This window comes from Poeciliopsis prolifica, unplaced genomic scaffold (genome assembly GCF_027474105.1).
Source record: "Poeciliopsis prolifica strain line A6 unplaced genomic scaffold, Auburn_PproV2 SCAFFOLD005, whole genome shotgun sequence".
Lineage (NCBI taxonomy): Eukaryota > Metazoa > Chordata > Actinopteri > Cyprinodontiformes > Poeciliidae > Poeciliopsis > Poeciliopsis prolifica.
Window position 1 is genome coordinate 15,512,977 of NW_026562380.1, and position 15,965 is coordinate 15,528,941.

General features: G+C 41.3%; 1 protein-coding gene across 17 annotated transcripts in view; it reads left to right on the forward strand.

Annotated features, from left to right (window-relative positions):
• The window catches only part of camk2g2 (calcium/calmodulin-dependent protein kinase (CaM kinase) II gamma 2), a 45,906-nt gene that overhangs the window by 21,849 nt on the left and 8,092 nt on the right, over positions 1-15,965 (forward strand). For 4 of the 17 annotated variants that reach the window (XM_055029139.1, XM_055029141.1, XM_055029148.1 and 1 more), the window contains exons 5-15: positions 18-83; positions 1,305-1,377; positions 4,854-4,956; positions 5,653-5,736; positions 6,027-6,121; positions 7,899-8,021; positions 8,663-8,746; positions 8,859-8,901; positions 10,385-10,444; positions 12,741-12,781; positions 13,392-13,424. In XM_055029139.1, the coding sequence (XP_054885114.1) occupies positions 18-83; positions 1,305-1,377; positions 4,854-4,956; positions 5,653-5,736; positions 6,027-6,121; positions 7,899-8,021; positions 8,663-8,746; positions 8,859-8,901; positions 10,385-10,444; positions 12,741-12,781; positions 13,392-13,424 (805 nt within the window). Of the gene's footprint in view, positions 1-17; positions 84-1,304; positions 1,378-4,853; positions 4,957-5,652; positions 5,737-6,026; positions 6,122-7,898; positions 8,022-8,662; positions 8,747-8,858; positions 8,902-10,384; positions 10,445-12,740; positions 12,782-13,391; positions 13,425-14,970; positions 15,049-15,965 lie in introns of all 17 variants that reach the window. The other 13 variants (XM_055029137.1, XM_055029138.1, XM_055029140.1 and 10 more) reach the window with 5 other exon arrangements.

A 15,965-nucleotide genomic window follows, 5' to 3' on the forward strand; every position in this document is an offset into this window, starting at 1 on the left:
TGCATGCGTCTCTGCAGCGTAACCGGAGGAGAGCTGTTTGAGGACATCGTTGCGAGAGAGTACTACAGCGAGGCGGATGCCAGGTAAATCGTGACGGTTTTCTCCAAATTTCGGCCACTTCAGATGCTCCATAATAATTTTTGTATTCATTTTATTGTTTGAAAGAAATTCAGGTGACGCCAGAAGAGGCTTCGTGCTGACCTCAGTGTAATGCAGAAGTGATGCAAGTGGCTCATTTCTCACGTTTTACTTGTCGGTGTTTTTTTTTTTAAGACACTGTTAAACTACAAGTCTAAATATGGATCTAAAGTTTGAAACTTTGAACTCCCCGCAGGTTTCAGCGGAGGCTTTTTGTTTTGTTTTGTCAACGCAGAGAAGTTATGAAAGCACAAAGTGTTCTGACAACAGAATTGTTTAATGTAGTTTGTGCTTTGGGAGAAGAAACTGCTTACGGTTTCAACTGTGCTACCGATCTGCCGCTTGAGTTTTGCTTCTGACCGAGTGACACAAACCTTTTAAATTTAATTTTGTGAATAAATCATGACAAAGCTGTTCTCCTATTTTTAGCTCGTTGTCAGATGTTACACGAGGCTTTTGTGGTATTTAGCACTTTACCTCTAAATTCTTAACTAGGTTTTAGAAATAATAAACTTAAAATAATAATAATTTCAGTAGTAGAAGTCCTCTGTGGTCATAATGTAGCTGGTGGGATGAGATGATCAAGATGAGGGTTGGAGTGGACATGAATTGAAAAATTATATATTGCAATACATTTAAACAGGAGGAACCGATATGTAGTTCCATACACAACTTAAGTCAACGTGACACAAAATGTAGCTCTTTATTTTGTTGGCTTTCAAACTTTAGCTCCAGCTGAAACGAATGTCCTGCGTTCAGCCTTTCAGCACTCGATGATTTCTTCCTGTGGCCGATTAGAGCTCGCATATCTGCATGAGGGCTCTATCTGCTCAATATGGTTGACATCACTCGAATCATCACGGGCTATTAAGACAGAAGCTGGAGCTGAATTGATGCTCTCAATTTGCTGAGTGTGGATGTTTGTTACCAATTTGCTGCCTGTGTTCAGGACCGTCTTCCCAGGGAGAGGCTGATTTGTAATTTTTCAAATCAGTCCGTGGGTTATTATGAAAGTTTTTCTATATACCCTTAAAATCTAGTCTGTATCGTCATTTTAAAGTTGCTTGGTGTGTGTGTTTTGTCCCACTCCCCCCCTCTTTTTCTTTAATATCAGTCGTCGTGGCGCCGCAGTTTGACCAGCATGTTTTGTCTGCTGTCTCTTTCAGCCACTGCATCAATCAGATCCTGGAGAGCATCAGTCACATCCACCAGCACGATATTGTCCACAGAGACCTCAAGGTGAGCTACCAGACGCCGATGAATATTAGAAGAGCTTTTATTGCATCCGGCAAAGTAAATGCCCCGCACACCCAGGGCGCGCGAGTGCGGTCGAAAGGTGCGCCGGGCGGACCGATGCACAACAGGGTCTCGGCTAGCGCCGCGCGGACGTCACGCTGTGACGTCACGCTCTGACGTCAAGGACAACTTCTGGGATGCGCGTCATTGCTCACCTCAGCAGCTTTTTCCTCTCTGCTCTCCAACTCTCATGGCATCTCTACATCCTTCTTCCTTTTTTTTTACCCCTCCCACCCCCACCTCATCTTCCCTCCTCTCCACCTTTTCTGCTCCGTTTCTCCTCCTCTCCTCCCTACTGCACTGCCGGGGAGTGACGAAAGCAGACCAGCTGCTATAAATAGCGCGCGCATGTGTGTGTGTTAGATGACGGCCAGTTACTGGTTACTGCATGGAAAAACCTGCACACCTTTCGGAGCAGATCCCTCCCCCCGCCTCCACACATACAGCTGCAGGGGTTTTAATTTCAAAACATGACGAGGTTGACTTAAAAGCCCCAGTTTTACCCGAGACTGACAAACCCTGATACCTGTGCCGGCTTGTTGTTTAGTCAAACTTCAGTTCAGCCTCCAACTTTTAGCTTTAAATAATTCAGTTCTCTTTGAATAAGTAATTCAGCATGCTTCTGTTGTTCTTTTTGTGACGGTGCAAAAATGTGTCCTCTGAAAAGTGAGCTCAGCTAATGCAGATTTTTCTTTCTTTTTTTTTCTCCTTTGTACGTTTGCGCATGAATACAAATATCACAAGATGTCAGAATAGAAATAATAAAAGGTGACTGTGGAGAAATGTTCTTAATACCTGTATTTTATCTTTCCATGCATTTGTGCTGCGCCACTTCTGTATTCAGTTCATTTTTAAAAGAAATTATAAGTACTTGCAAAACTAAAGTTGACTAAAACGACCTAGTCCTTGTGCGGACTAAATGGCCTCCAGATTAATTTCTTTAAAGGAGACGGTTAAAACAGCTCACAAGAAAAAAAAAAGTTTCATTTCATCATTCTTGACGTATGCATGTGTGCTTTTGTCAACTGTGCCGATGGTAGTTTGCAACAAGTGCATATGCAGACGTAAAGCTGTAACTCTGAGGTAAAATTTCAACCACGAGAGCAATTGAACACTAATATTGATGTGTAGATATTAGCTGTAGAGGCATAAGAGGCATAGCAATGCATGCAGCTCATGAGACGTGGCGATGTTTGGTTGATTGAGAATGTTTTTGCAACATTCTTAGTCAAATCTTTTTGTTTTATATTGACAAATAGACTAAATGTCGGACAAACCTTACACGATTCCAGAAATCTGGTGTCAGCGCTGAATAATCCAGTCTGTTAGTCTGACTGCTGCCTTTTATGCTTGATATTTTTCGGATGGTGCCAAAAACAATTTTCTGTCTTTTTGTGTTCTCACAGACAGACAAAAAGGTTTAATGGATGTTAAAATGCAGCACTTATCAAAGACGAAACAAACTTTTCAAATGAGGATTGCATTTATTGTGGAAAAAAGCTGTCCAAATCAACAACATGATTTGCCTGTTCTTGTTCAACTCCGGCCACGCCAAAGTCTGTGCTTTATTTTTGTGCTTCAGATGCTGTTCTGGGTCGTCAACGAGCTCTTGGAGTAAATTTGCTTTTCCTAACGTGTAGATAAACTTGCTGGAGTCCCAAGCAGTTTTGTAAGCCTTTTCCAGAGTGATAGATGTCAGTAATTTGTTGTTCATCTAACCAACATCCTGCTGATGTCTCCTTAGTCATGTAGTCACAATCCTTTTCGGTAGACTTTGTGGAGAGTATCAAAAATTGCTCTGTGGGCGACGGGGCAGAAATACCAGTAAATGTGTCAAGTCAGTACATTTTTAGGGTTTTGTTGGAACAATTCTCAAAACATAAGACAATAGATAAAAAAATATATTAAAAAAAATGTATTTTTCCAAGTACACAGAGGAAAGAAAGAGGTTTCTGCATTAGAATCAGAAAAAACTGAGCCGTTGTGATCAGATTGAGCCTCACTGAAACGTAACCTCCTGCACACGCTTCATATTTTTTTGCCTTCTTGCCATCTTGGGAAGGCCACGCGCTCAGAGGAGCGGCGGCGGCAGTGCTGGGGAATTAGAGAGGCAAGAGTTGATTGCTGGTGGCAGGCGGGTTGCCATGGTAACAGAGGGGGTGAGGTCACCCGGCTGCTGCAGCGCCGGTGTTGGGACGCATTACGCCACCTCCCATCTATCTATCTATCTCCGCATGTCTGGTTCTGTTTCTTCAGAAGAGCTCTCTGGTTCCTCCGCTCCCCCCTTTTCTTTACTTCCTATTGTCGGATCGGGGCGTCGTGGGCTCGATGGGCGGGCGGCGGAGGAGGTCGTAGGAGAAATGAAGGATGTGCGGCTGGATGACGAAAGCTGGCATGTGCAACATGAGGAGTGCTGGTGCTGCCGTACAAGCGTAGATAAAAAGATCAACCGGTTTGGGGAGGAGGGCTGCTCCTGTGAGGCAGCTCCAAGGGGGAGCTCTGACTGGGAGGCGGTGCTACGTCCAGCCAGGCGTTTTCCACAGCTGAGCGGTTGCCGTGGCAGATTATGGGATGTCTCAAATATGCAGGAAAGACTCGAGGCAACACTCCAGGCATGTTTTTGTTGAGGGGAAAACATAACATGTTTCAGTTAAAGTTTTGTAAAAGTGGAAAAAATCAAAGCTAGACATTAGGAATTTTTGCAATGGGGATATTATTGGTAAATATTGCGATGGCCGTATCAATTGTAACACATGGTTACTTTTTTCTCTCCTCTCTTTTTTCTCACCTGTGCTTCCACCTCTCTGACATTTGGAACTTTATGACCATATTGTCATCATTGCGATGACGACATAGTCCTAAAATATTGTGCAGCCCTTTATTAATGTACATCTAAAACTGTAAAAAGTGGGTACCTGTTTGTGTTTTTTCTGAAGTGATGTAAGAAATTTGAACCTTTTCCAAAGCCTGGCTTTTATGCGTGATAATGTGACAAAACAAGACGTGGTCAAAGTGTTGGGGTAAATACCACGGCATCTAAATGAAAAGGTTCTTCCTTTCAGGCAGGCCTCAGTAACCAACTCAACCTCATCACGCTTCAGTACAGATGGAGATGTCATCGTAATCCTAAAGCTCTCGCAAGTGACGAGACATTTCTGGCAGGAGGATCCGTGCTTATTGCCACTAATTACACCCATCTTCTTGTTGTTGCTCATCATTTAGCCAAAGTCTGTCTTGCGGTATTTAATGTTTTTTTTATAAGTAAGATGTATGGCTTGTCTTAAGTTTTCCAGTCGAAGCTGTGTTCCTGTACTGGAGTTTCTAATATTTCAAAGTAAAACGAAGCGAGAGAGAGAGAGGAGCTCGCAGCCTGACTTTGGGTTCGGTCCTCTCAAATGATCGGCCTGTGTGTGTTGCAGCCAGAAAACCTTCTCCTCGCCAGTAAGATGAAGGGAGCAGCTGTGAAGCTCGCGGATTTCGGACTTGCCATCGAGGTGCAGGGGGACCAGCAGGCGTGGTTCGGTAAGCTCTCTGCTTCCTTTTGCGGCGTTGGCGCATTTTCTTTATTGAAATTGTCAAAGGAATATTTCCTCCCTTTTGCCCACCTTCATCTGAAATCTGATGGCTAAACTCTGTTTGCAGCTATGATACAGACACTTTCCTTTTTGGACATTTTTTTTTGACAAACATACATTAAAACCGTACACACTGTCTGTTCATTTATTTGAGAGGCTCTACTTTAGTTGAGGTTTTGTTTAGTTGAGTCAAATGTATTTGAGACTACACCTCATTTTCAAATCTGTTCTCTGAAAAACAATTATTTAGATTGAAGAGTAACTTCCTGAATGTCGTTGTTTCTTACAGTTATAGGATTTAGTTTTCAATTTTGCTGAAATCCTCGTAGTATTAATAGTCAAACGCCTAATTTATGGGATTAAACAAAAAAATCAATTTGCAGTGGGGATAAGGTTATTATAAACTGACAATGCAAATGTGCATTGTCAATCCTTGCTGAAAATTTCTATCCAGGTTATAGTACAAAATTAAGATTAGATTACACAGCAATTCCCTTGTTTTGCATAGGAAAAATGTGAAATGTGTATTTTATCAAAAAGACATTTGACCCCACCAGCATCCTGATTTCCCCCCAGCTTTATTAGCTTCTTTGCTAGCTTTCTTTGAAACGGTTTCCACTTTGTTTGACTTTGTTTTTGACAGGTTTCGCTGGAACTCCAGGATATTTGTCGCCCGAGGTGCTGAGAAAGGACCCGTACGGCAAGCCGGTGGACATCTGGGCATGTGGTCAGAAAACTATTATTGTTTTTATCTTTTTTCAGATTAAAACACAACCCATTCATCTCAGACTGGATGCATTTTTTTTCTTTTACGGCACGTTCCCATAAATTTCATGTCGGTATGTTTAATTTATTCGTGTTCAGTCTCATCGTTCCAGCTGATGAGACGTAACAAAGAATCCTCCGCTTTTGAAATGAAACTCATTCATTTCATCTTCCAGCTTCTAGGTTGTCGAATTTTTTTTAAATATAAGTACTTATTTTTTTTGTATGTTATTTTTTTGTGAATTTTTCTAGGTGTGATCCTCTACATCTTGCTAGTGGGATACCCTCCGTTTTGGGACGAAGACCAACACAAACTGTATCAACAGATCAAAGCGGGCGCCTATGATGTGAGTGTCTGCTTGTCATATTCTTGTATTACAGTATTGTTTTAATCTGTTTCCCTCACCTTATTTCTGCTGTGTACAATTCGCTTTTTTGCAGAACATTTGCTGAAAAATTTGCAGTGAATTTGTAATTTAAGATGCTGTAGTTTCTCTATTTAGCCAATAACACTTACAGCCTTAGGTATTCTTCAATCCTTCAGTAAGTACATTTTAGATATTTTTGCTTATTTCAATTGTGGGCAGTTCTTTAAATGTCCTGTGAGTAAATATTTTGCCCATTTATCCATAACAACTGGAACTTTTAATATCTAGCAAGTTATTTACCGCCTATTAAAAGAGCACCCCTCAGATTAATTTTACCTCCTGCTTTGCAGGGGGTGAAATTACCGTAATATTCCGAGTTTGGCTGGAATGCGCAACGTCTCCCATTTTTCTGATAGCGCAATGTGTAGCGGAGTTACGGTACTGCAAATTTGGCTGGATAACGATCACACATTTACAACATTAATAACCCCCTGAAATTCATAGGTAGAAAGTATTTTTTGAAAGTGTAGGTTAGCTCATTGTTAATGGATAAAATTTAATGGATGCATTAAGCCTGGAAACCGAGGGGTGAAAATTTTATCCCCAGAAGAGCGGCTGCTTTCACAACTGGCTCACGAGTAGAACGACAGAGTTGCACTGTTTGCTCAGTAATGTCTTGTGAAAAATGTTTCTCTGAAGCATTAATTTCACCTCTGTGAACTCCGTCATGACTTCCTGGCGCTTCCTGTTTTGAAATTCAAATGTAAGCATCAACAGTTGCATCAACTAAAGCCCACAAAGTCTGTTTCTGTTAGTCTTGTGCACTTGAAACCTGAAAACCAGCAAAACTTTAACGTCGTTTCATATTTGTGTCTTAATGATCCGAGTGGTGTTAAACAATCACGCACGTAGAACAAGTCCCGTCTACTAAAAAGCTCAGATTTAAGTCTTGGGAGTGATGTAGAAATGTAGATTTGGGTTTTAATTACTCACTGCTTGTTACTGCAGGATTTCCATGCTGTTGCAGAAGGAAGAAACGCTCCATCACAGAGCGATGAGCATATTTATTAGATCATATAATCCTCTGGGAGAGGAGACTTTATTGCCTGCGTTAATTTTCAGAGTTTGAAGCAACCGCATCTAATGATTGTGCATAAAAAGAGATAAAGTGGCTGAGACAAGCACCCAGTAATTTACACTTCTTGAATACCATTTCTGTCAACAAGATACTTTTAATTTATTTTTCTTTCTGTTTCTCAGTGACTAGCAGCTAAAATAAAGGTTGTCTTTTATGTTAATGATAAACATTTACTGGCACCTCTAACTTTGTTAGAATGAGGTTGTTGATTTTTTAAAAACTTTTTTTATGTATATAATTTTTTCAACTTCTATATTTCATTTTTGTGAGTATTTGTTTATTTTTTTTTTTACCACATTTGACCACATGTTTAGTTTAAAACCTTTTCTAAAAGGCTGTTTGTGAAAAGTCGTTCCCAACAATTCCTCTTCCTCTCCGTTTGCATCAACGTTTCCAGACTCAAGACTATTATCAGGCTGTCATAATTCACTAATGCCAAAACGGTGATCTAAACGTTTTTTTCAAATATCTAGGATTTTACTATTTATGTCTTTATAAACTCTAAAGACCAAACTTTACAAGGTCACAAGTAAAAGCCTGATTTTACATCAATGCATCCATTTTTATTGACGATGCAGGTTTTACTCAACACAACCTTCGTCCAAATCTTCCTTTCAGTTTCCGTCCCCAGAGTGGGACACGGTGACCCCCGAGGCCAAGAATCTGATCAATCAGATGTTGACCATTAACCCTGCCAAAAGAATCACTGCTGACCAGGCGCTCAAGCATCCCTGGGTCTGCGTAAGTCACACTCTTACATCAGAGGAAAGACCTCCGGGAGCCTAACCTCTTTCTTTTTCTGTTATTTTTTGAGTGATTAGGAAAAATAGGCAATTTATTTCTCTATTATAAGAAATAAATATGTTCAATGACTTTCAGTCTTTTTTTTTTAATTCAGCCACACTGCAGTACAGAGAACGGATTGACAAAGACTTTTTAAAATGGCATTGGTCTTTTCAGTGAAGCATCTAAAACTTGTTTTATTTGCTTTACTGGATACCAGTGACTGATTCAATTCTCTTGATTGATTAGAAACTACTTACGGCTGGAAAACTGTGAAGGATTGTATTGTACTGTACAAGATTGATTTGAATCTTATTTAACAGATAAGGGCTGTTTTGAGTCCTTCAGAGATTATAAATGTGAGCAAATAAAAATCACTCGTGGAGTTCTTCAAGGTCCTATTCTCGTGCCACTAGTTCAGAACACGTAACTCTGCTGACGACACTCAACTTTATTTTTCACCACGGTCTGTTTATGTTACTAAAACAAGCATTGTTTGGACTGTTTCCTCAAATGTGTTGGTGAAAAGCTAAAGTATTTAAGGGATGTTTTTCATGAAGGTGAATGAGTCTGTAATAACGCGTCTTCTCTACGCGCAGCAACGCTCCACTGTTGCCTCCATGATGCATCGTCAAGAAACTGTCGAATGTCTGCGCAAGTTCAACGCCAGGAGAAAACTTAAGGTGAGCGTTGAGACGATTCAAGGTCCTCAGATGTTTAAAACAAACAAACAAACAAAAACACCTACGGGGTGTGACGTTTTATTTTTCATTTTTTTGATTGTCTTGATTGCAGGGAGCTATTCTCACAACCATGCTGGTATCCAGGAACTTTTCAGGTGAGCTCAGCAAATTCTTCTCAAAGCTACGCCTACGTTAAAGCAGCCGCGAAACCTCGTATTGATCACACACGGCAAATAGACGTCAGTGTTGCTTTGCTACTGCTGTCTTCCTCCTCTTGACGGCGCAGTTTCCGTTTCGCACTTTGGGACGGTGGGCTTGGGTTTCGTCACGGTGAGCAGTTCGATCGCTGAGAGCCCAGGTTGCTTGTGTTTGGACGTCCAGTTTGCAGGCTGAATGATGGCCTGGCAGGCCGACGCGCTAATGCTATCGACTCTGTGTTTACATGCTTTCACGCGAGCAACGGGGCTCCAGCGGATTACTGCCAGCCACGAGACAGAAGACAACAGACTCCATGCGTTTCCGCATCACTTGTTTTTTTGTTTTTTTTTCATCTAAGGGTATAATCAGATTATGCTATTAAACTCTGAGTGCGTTACTCCATTTGCTGCTTCACTTCCAATTAAAGAGAGTTGAGTATTGCAGTGAAACTTGGAAAGTGTTGAAATTCAATAATCGCTCTGTGCGATGAAATGCACTATGGTAGAAAGTTAAGTGGTGCTCAGAAGTTCACACAGAGAAACGTCTCTCCCGTACACACCTGGAAGGGCTGTGACCAGTATCGTGATTGGCTGGAAGCTAGAAAGGAAACCAGACGCTTGCATGTTTTATTATCAAAGAATCAGCAGGACAATGTAGTTAAAATTAATCTAAAAAAAAAAAAGAAGAAAGAAAGAAGAAAGCGGCAATAACTAGGCCCAAAAATGTCTGAATCAACCTTGCTTGGAGTGATTGGAGTTGAACTCAGAAATCCAAAACAAGTGATGTACCTGGGCTCTCCGCCACCATAGACCGGACCTGAAATATTTAACCCACCAATGTTGGGTTCGACCCGAAACGATCAACTTTAATTATACGCCTCAGCTCGACAAAATGTATAATTTTAATTAAAATTTTACTGCTTTCTTTTTTAGGCCATAATTTAAGTAACCTCTCGTTTTTAGCTTTTTTTAAACATCTTCCAGCTCCGTTTTGTCGCTTGTTGCAACCACGGCGTGAGTCAAGGGCAAATATTGTAAATCAGTTTTTCCCGACCTGAACTTTGGGTCAAGCTATCTCTGTCTCCTTCACTCAGCTTTAGAAACATCCTAAATAATATCTGGAGGCTTTTTGCCTTGAGCACCAGGTTTTAACACGCGGCAGAACGACGTTGGTGGACGGTTTCGAGCTGACATTGATGGAACTAGAGTCGTCTGGGTAGTTCCTGTTTTCCCTGTGACTTAAAAAGAGCCAACGCAATGCAGACTTTCACGTCAAAACTGCTCTACCAAACAGCAATAATCACGAGCGAAAGAAAACTTTTTTTTAAATGCATCATTCACGTTGTCTGAAAGAAATGTGGCAAAATGAGACAATTTGTCAGGGTCGTGTAAACTTTTGAGCACAACTGTGACTGGAGGAATCCCCCTCTCTGTCCGATAGTGGGCCGGCAGCACACCAGCCCTGCCGCCACCACCAGCACGGCAGCAATGGCTCAGGAAGGTATGTCTGCTAGAAGCGGGTGTGCAATCCGTATTCGGACTGCCGGCATGCGGCTGCTTGAAGCCCCCTTCCCAAACCCCCCCCTCCCCCTTACTCCTTGCCTCCACCTGCCCGCTGCTGCACCATGGCCATCACAGCACAGAGGCGTCTCACGCACCCTCAAACACACAAGCTCATGAATGGAAAAGCGCAGATCGAAGTTTGGCTCTTGACCTTTCGGGTCTCCTGCTGCTGCTCTTGATGCTCTCATGAGCGCGCCTCCTTTCCTGGTCAGGATGTTTTCATTTCCTGTGCAGAATACGGCGGTGGTTTACCTGAAGCCCCCCTCTCTCTCCCCCCCCCCCTTCCTTTTCTTCCCACCCTCAGCATGACCCTCTGACCTCCTTTCCAGCTGCCGCCTATCGAAGCTGCAGCTCTGCATTAACACAACAGATGCTGCTGCTCTCTTTCGCCCTGAAGCCTTTTATATTTTAAACATAAACAAAAATGTGAGCGTTTTTGACTCATTTGAGAACCGACGCCTGCCTGCCTGCCTCCTTGCTGCCACCTTCCCGCAGCATGGCTCTGGCAGCCAAGCATGTTTCCCAACTTGAAGACTTTCAGTTTGGCATCCTGCATGGAAAACTGGATGAACAGAATGCAAAGTGTTTCTCCTGTCGGCTGCTTTACTTTCGTCGCCTCTGCTCTTCTGCCTGCTTTCTTGTTTGCGTTTGATGGACTAAGCTAAAACGGAGCCTCGCGGCATCTGTGTGCTTCGAGCAAAGCGTTTCTGTCGTCATCAGAAGGAAACAAAAACCAGGCGGGAGAGTTGTGTCATCTTATCGTAAGTGACATAGTGGGAGTAAAACAGCACAAAACAATGCATAAGTGTGCAGTACAAGAGTGCAGTGGAAGAGAAATAATACATGGTTTTAAGATTATTTTTATTTTTAAATGGGAAAAAAAAATCTGAAAAGTGTGGCGTGCTTTTTGATCACAAAGACACAGACATACTTACCTTTGCAAAATAGTTAAATAAAATACAATAAAAGCTAATTTCATCAGAGATTCTCAATTAAATTTCTGTTTGTTTTAGTTTGTTTTTCAACAATTCCTTTCAACACTTCTGCTAAAAGATTTGTGGAGGGAACGTAACAGATTCCCCAAGTGAAGCGCAGAATCTCCGCCTCCATCCGGAGTTACCAGGGGCCTCTGTTCCTGCCTGGCCTGTCACTTCAGGTCGACAGCTGAAGATTTTTAATTTTTTTTTTTTTTGTAGTATGTTTTTGCCAATAAGCCAAATATATGCACTCCACACTTTAGGTTTCGTCCCTCCGCAGCGTTTCAGTGTGAAGACTTTGAAGTGGATGCTGCTGCATGCTGCGCTGCATGAGGCAACCACTCCAGCGAAAATGGTCTCAGGAAGCTTTTTGACTTGAAGTGAAAGCCTGACTCTTCATCCCTGCAGTTCTCCCTTGTTTTGAGTCCAGATCTTAAGATGCAGATATTAAACGTGTCGCTGTTTTTTTTTTTTTTTTTTTTTCTGCTCTGCTCTCCTTACTTGTTTGCAAACGGAAGGTAAGGGTGGCTCTCTGGGACTAAAACAAATATGGTTTTATGTTTCAGATGAATTTAAGGGCCGTGTGTTTTTGCATGTTTAATTTGCATGTCAGTACCATTGGATATTTACATAAAGAAACGTGAGCACATCTGGTTGAGTTAGAAACAATTTCATGTTTTTTTTTTTTGCTTCTTTCATGGACATGGCAAATTGAATCAGAAATGAATTTCTTTCTTTCTTTGAGTTTATAATGTATTGAAAGATGATGATTGGAGGTAGAATAAATGTGGTATGAAAACAAAAGGCTCCACCAATAGACCTTTGATGATCACTGCTCTATTTTCAAGGTTTCTGCTGAGCAAGAAAAAAAAAATGAGTTAAAAACCTTGTAAAATCATGTCGCAGCTTTGCTAAAACTTTTTATTTTCACCTAAGAGTTAAAAAGAAGACAAAAATGGCAGCTTAATTAAAAAAAATGGGCTGAAAGTGCATTTAGTTGCTGCCTCTTGTAAGAAAACGTAAAATTTCTATTTAAAGATTCTAAAAGTGATTTATTTTCTAAATTGAGGCACAGGAACCTTTCTGTTCTCGTATTTTGTTTCGCTGCTGTCTACCTCTCGTGACAACAGCCGTTGTGCCGTTGTTGTAATTGTCCTTCCCGCGGCATTCTCGCTGACGTAAAGGTGAACTTTTTGTGTGTTGGGCTTGTCTTGCTGTCTCACACTGTCCTCGTCTCCTTGTCCTGCTTTCTTTCAGCGTGCAAAACCTTACTAAACAAAAAGTCGGACGGCGTGAAGGTAAGTTTTCTGACCCCTCCGGGGCGCATAGCGACTTATTCCTCTGATTTAAGTCTGTATTTATCAGAAATGGGTTTTTATATGGTGTGTTTTTAGGACTTGGTTCTTTATGTAGAGTTAGTTGCTCAGGGTTTTTGTTGGTGTGTTTAGGTTTAGAATTGAACCAGAATTTACAAAGTCTCTCATGTTGACTGAGAGTGAGAGTCAGTGCATGCCGTGAAGCGCCATGATCACCAGGGCCGGAATAAAACTCCCGTTACACACGGCGATTCAAACATCAGATGCCCACCTCTCCCCTCATGGTCCGTCCCTACATCTACAGCTATCTATTCTCTAATATTAGCTCATTGTATTTACTTATTTATTTTTTTAGTTGATTCTCTTTTGTTTTTGTTTTTCCTCGACAGCTTTAGTATTTCTTTGTCTCACGTTTTCGCCTCTGTAAGCTTGTGCAGCTGTTTTGTTTTTCCTCTCTTCCCGGGATCAACGTGGCAGCTTCACTCTTTTTTTTTTTAACTGCTTCTGATGCGTTCCTTGTTTCCCGATGACTTCTTGTTTTTTTTTGTTTTTTTTTTCCCCCCTCCTCCTCCTTCCCATTGCCTTCTGTCAGAAAAGGAAGTCCAGCTCAAGTGTTTGTTTGATGGTGAGATCGCCTCTGTTGTTTTTTTTGTTGGGCCTTTTTTCTTTCTTTCTCTCTCCTCTTTTCAAGTTTACCTCTGTCTGGTTATCCTGCTTGCTTTTTAAAAAAATTATTTCCTCTTGGGGAAAGGTGTTTCCGGCATCTTTTTTTTTCTTCTTCTTCCTGTTCTTCCCTTTTCCTGTTGGATGTCCTACATGCAACGTCTGTTCGTCTCTTCCACCATATTGGTCCCATGATGCCGTTTTAGCCGCAGACAAACGGCGCCTGCATCGCAGATGTGAAACTTTTTCCTTGCTGCAAACTTTCTACACCTTTACAACCATGTCTCTCTTTGTCCCAGTATTTACGTTTTGATTGTATCATCATTGCATTTTATGTCTGGGAATTCATCTTTTCTTTTTTTTTTTTGTCCTGTAAAAACAGCTGCCTTGGTCACCTGCGCAAAATAGTTGGAAAATATTATACATTTCTAGACTTAATTGAGCGTTTTAGGGCTTGTTTAGTGCATCTCTACAGTAAATTATAACTTTCAGTGCTTTTGACAAACTGAAGCACTTTCAATACAATAATTCAAAACAGAATTATAGCTAACCTATTTTAACAAAAATCTGGGGGTAGTGGTGCTTAAACTCATTCTACTTGTACTTTATGGATGTTGTTTTGTGTGACTTTTTTTTTTTGCTGGTTACTAACCTGAATGCAAAGGAGGTAAACAATCAAAATGTTTAAAATGACAACGAAAAGCGTCCCTAAGAAAAATGTCTTGAATTGCATTCAGAGGCCACAAGGTGATCCAAAAGGGCCACGAATGGCCCGTGTGCCACATTTTGGACATCCCTGGTTTAAAATAATCTGAGTGAGTCTTAGGAGGAAGTGTTGGAAAAAAGCCTGGATGGTCCCTTTGTGAATGTCAGGAGAGCCGCCTCTTAAAATGTGTTCTTTTAGCCTAGTAATAATTAATGTTGATTTTCCTTTTCATAACTGAAACCATAAGATCATGTGCATTTTGTTTTCTTTTATGCATTTTGGTAAAAAAAAAAAAAATCAGTGAAACGGTGATATTTTCCAATCAAGAACCTGCTGTCGTACCGCACCTCTCTGCGATTAAAGGGCCTTCATCAAGGCCTTTCACTGCATGCACAGACCTGCACTGGTTTATTATTAGCACCTTTATTTCACATTTGTAGATTTTCACCTGTGAGATGAACTCAGCTTGTTCATCTAGCAGACGCCAAACTTTTTTTTTTTCTGTAGGCAAAATAAAAATGTCTTAGTTTTAAATATTTGCTATGCTACATGTTTTGCTCAACCTTGTACTAGTACTTTTCATTGTTTACAAATTACTGTTCAGCTAATCAAAATAAGTCAGAGGTAGATTCATAGCAGTGGGCAGCAGAGAAATGCACGGAGCATCTCCTGCACCACACTGACGTATTGAGTGTGTAGCTTGGCCGCGTTGTAGCTCTGTTCCTGTTTTCTTCCTGTGGCTCCTGTTTGAGGCCGGACGCCTTCCGCGGGAGTCACTCTGTGTTGTGTTTCTCTGACCCAGTCGCAGGGAAACAGTAAAAACAGTGTAGTAAGCAGCAGCAGCACCAAAGACAGCAGCATGTCATCCTCCGCGCCAATGGTACCACATCTGTTTACGTTCACTTCCGTTGCTTTTCGTGACCTCATTTCATGTTTTCCTTCTTTTTGGTGTTCAGTTACTCTGTCTCTGCCTCTCTTCCATCTTCCTAAAAAAAAAAAAAAAAAACAACTCGTGGTGGAGAATCGGACAGCTTTAACACTTGAACGGCTGCTCTGTGACTCCTGCTCATGTTTTACCCAAACCTCTTGCAGAACCACATATACACACATACAGACTTTCACTTTAAGGTTTCAACAGGTACTTTAGTTACATTCTCTCCAGCTCACCTGGGTGACTATCGTATGCCCAAACCTGTAACCAGAGTGCTGTTACCAGTTTTGGAAAAAAAAAAAAATTTAAATTAATTTATTTTTTTGCACAAAAACAAATTGTTAAGGAGGATTTCTGGGTACAACAGGAGCTTGATAAGTCGAGTGATGGATTATCTGCGGGAGGATGCAGCCCCTGTGTTTATAGATGAGATTTTAACACCAAAATGAAAAAAATATATAAAAAAACTGAGAAGCACTGTTAGCAGTAAGCGCAGTTAGCTTAGTTTCTCTGTTTATTTCCTAGAAATTTAAATACAATTCTAGTCCCTTCTTCTTGCAACTTTGCTCACTCTACATGTGTCCTTTCCCCATTTTTTTTGTCCAAGCCTATGTTTCTTTAATCCCACCTTAGTGAAGGGGCTGCATGTTCCCAGGTTGAGTCCGGTGCTAAATTAAACCACACGTGTGCAACTGCTCTAGAATACAGCGTGTTGTGTGTTTCTTGACTCTCGGAGCGCTTGAACGTCTCTGTGCCGAATGTTGCTGTGGCAGAGTCCAGACTGAGGAAGAGGAATCGTCACACAAACAATGTGGGCATTAAACTGACGTGCAGATTTCTGATGCATCCTCACAGTTCAAGCAGGC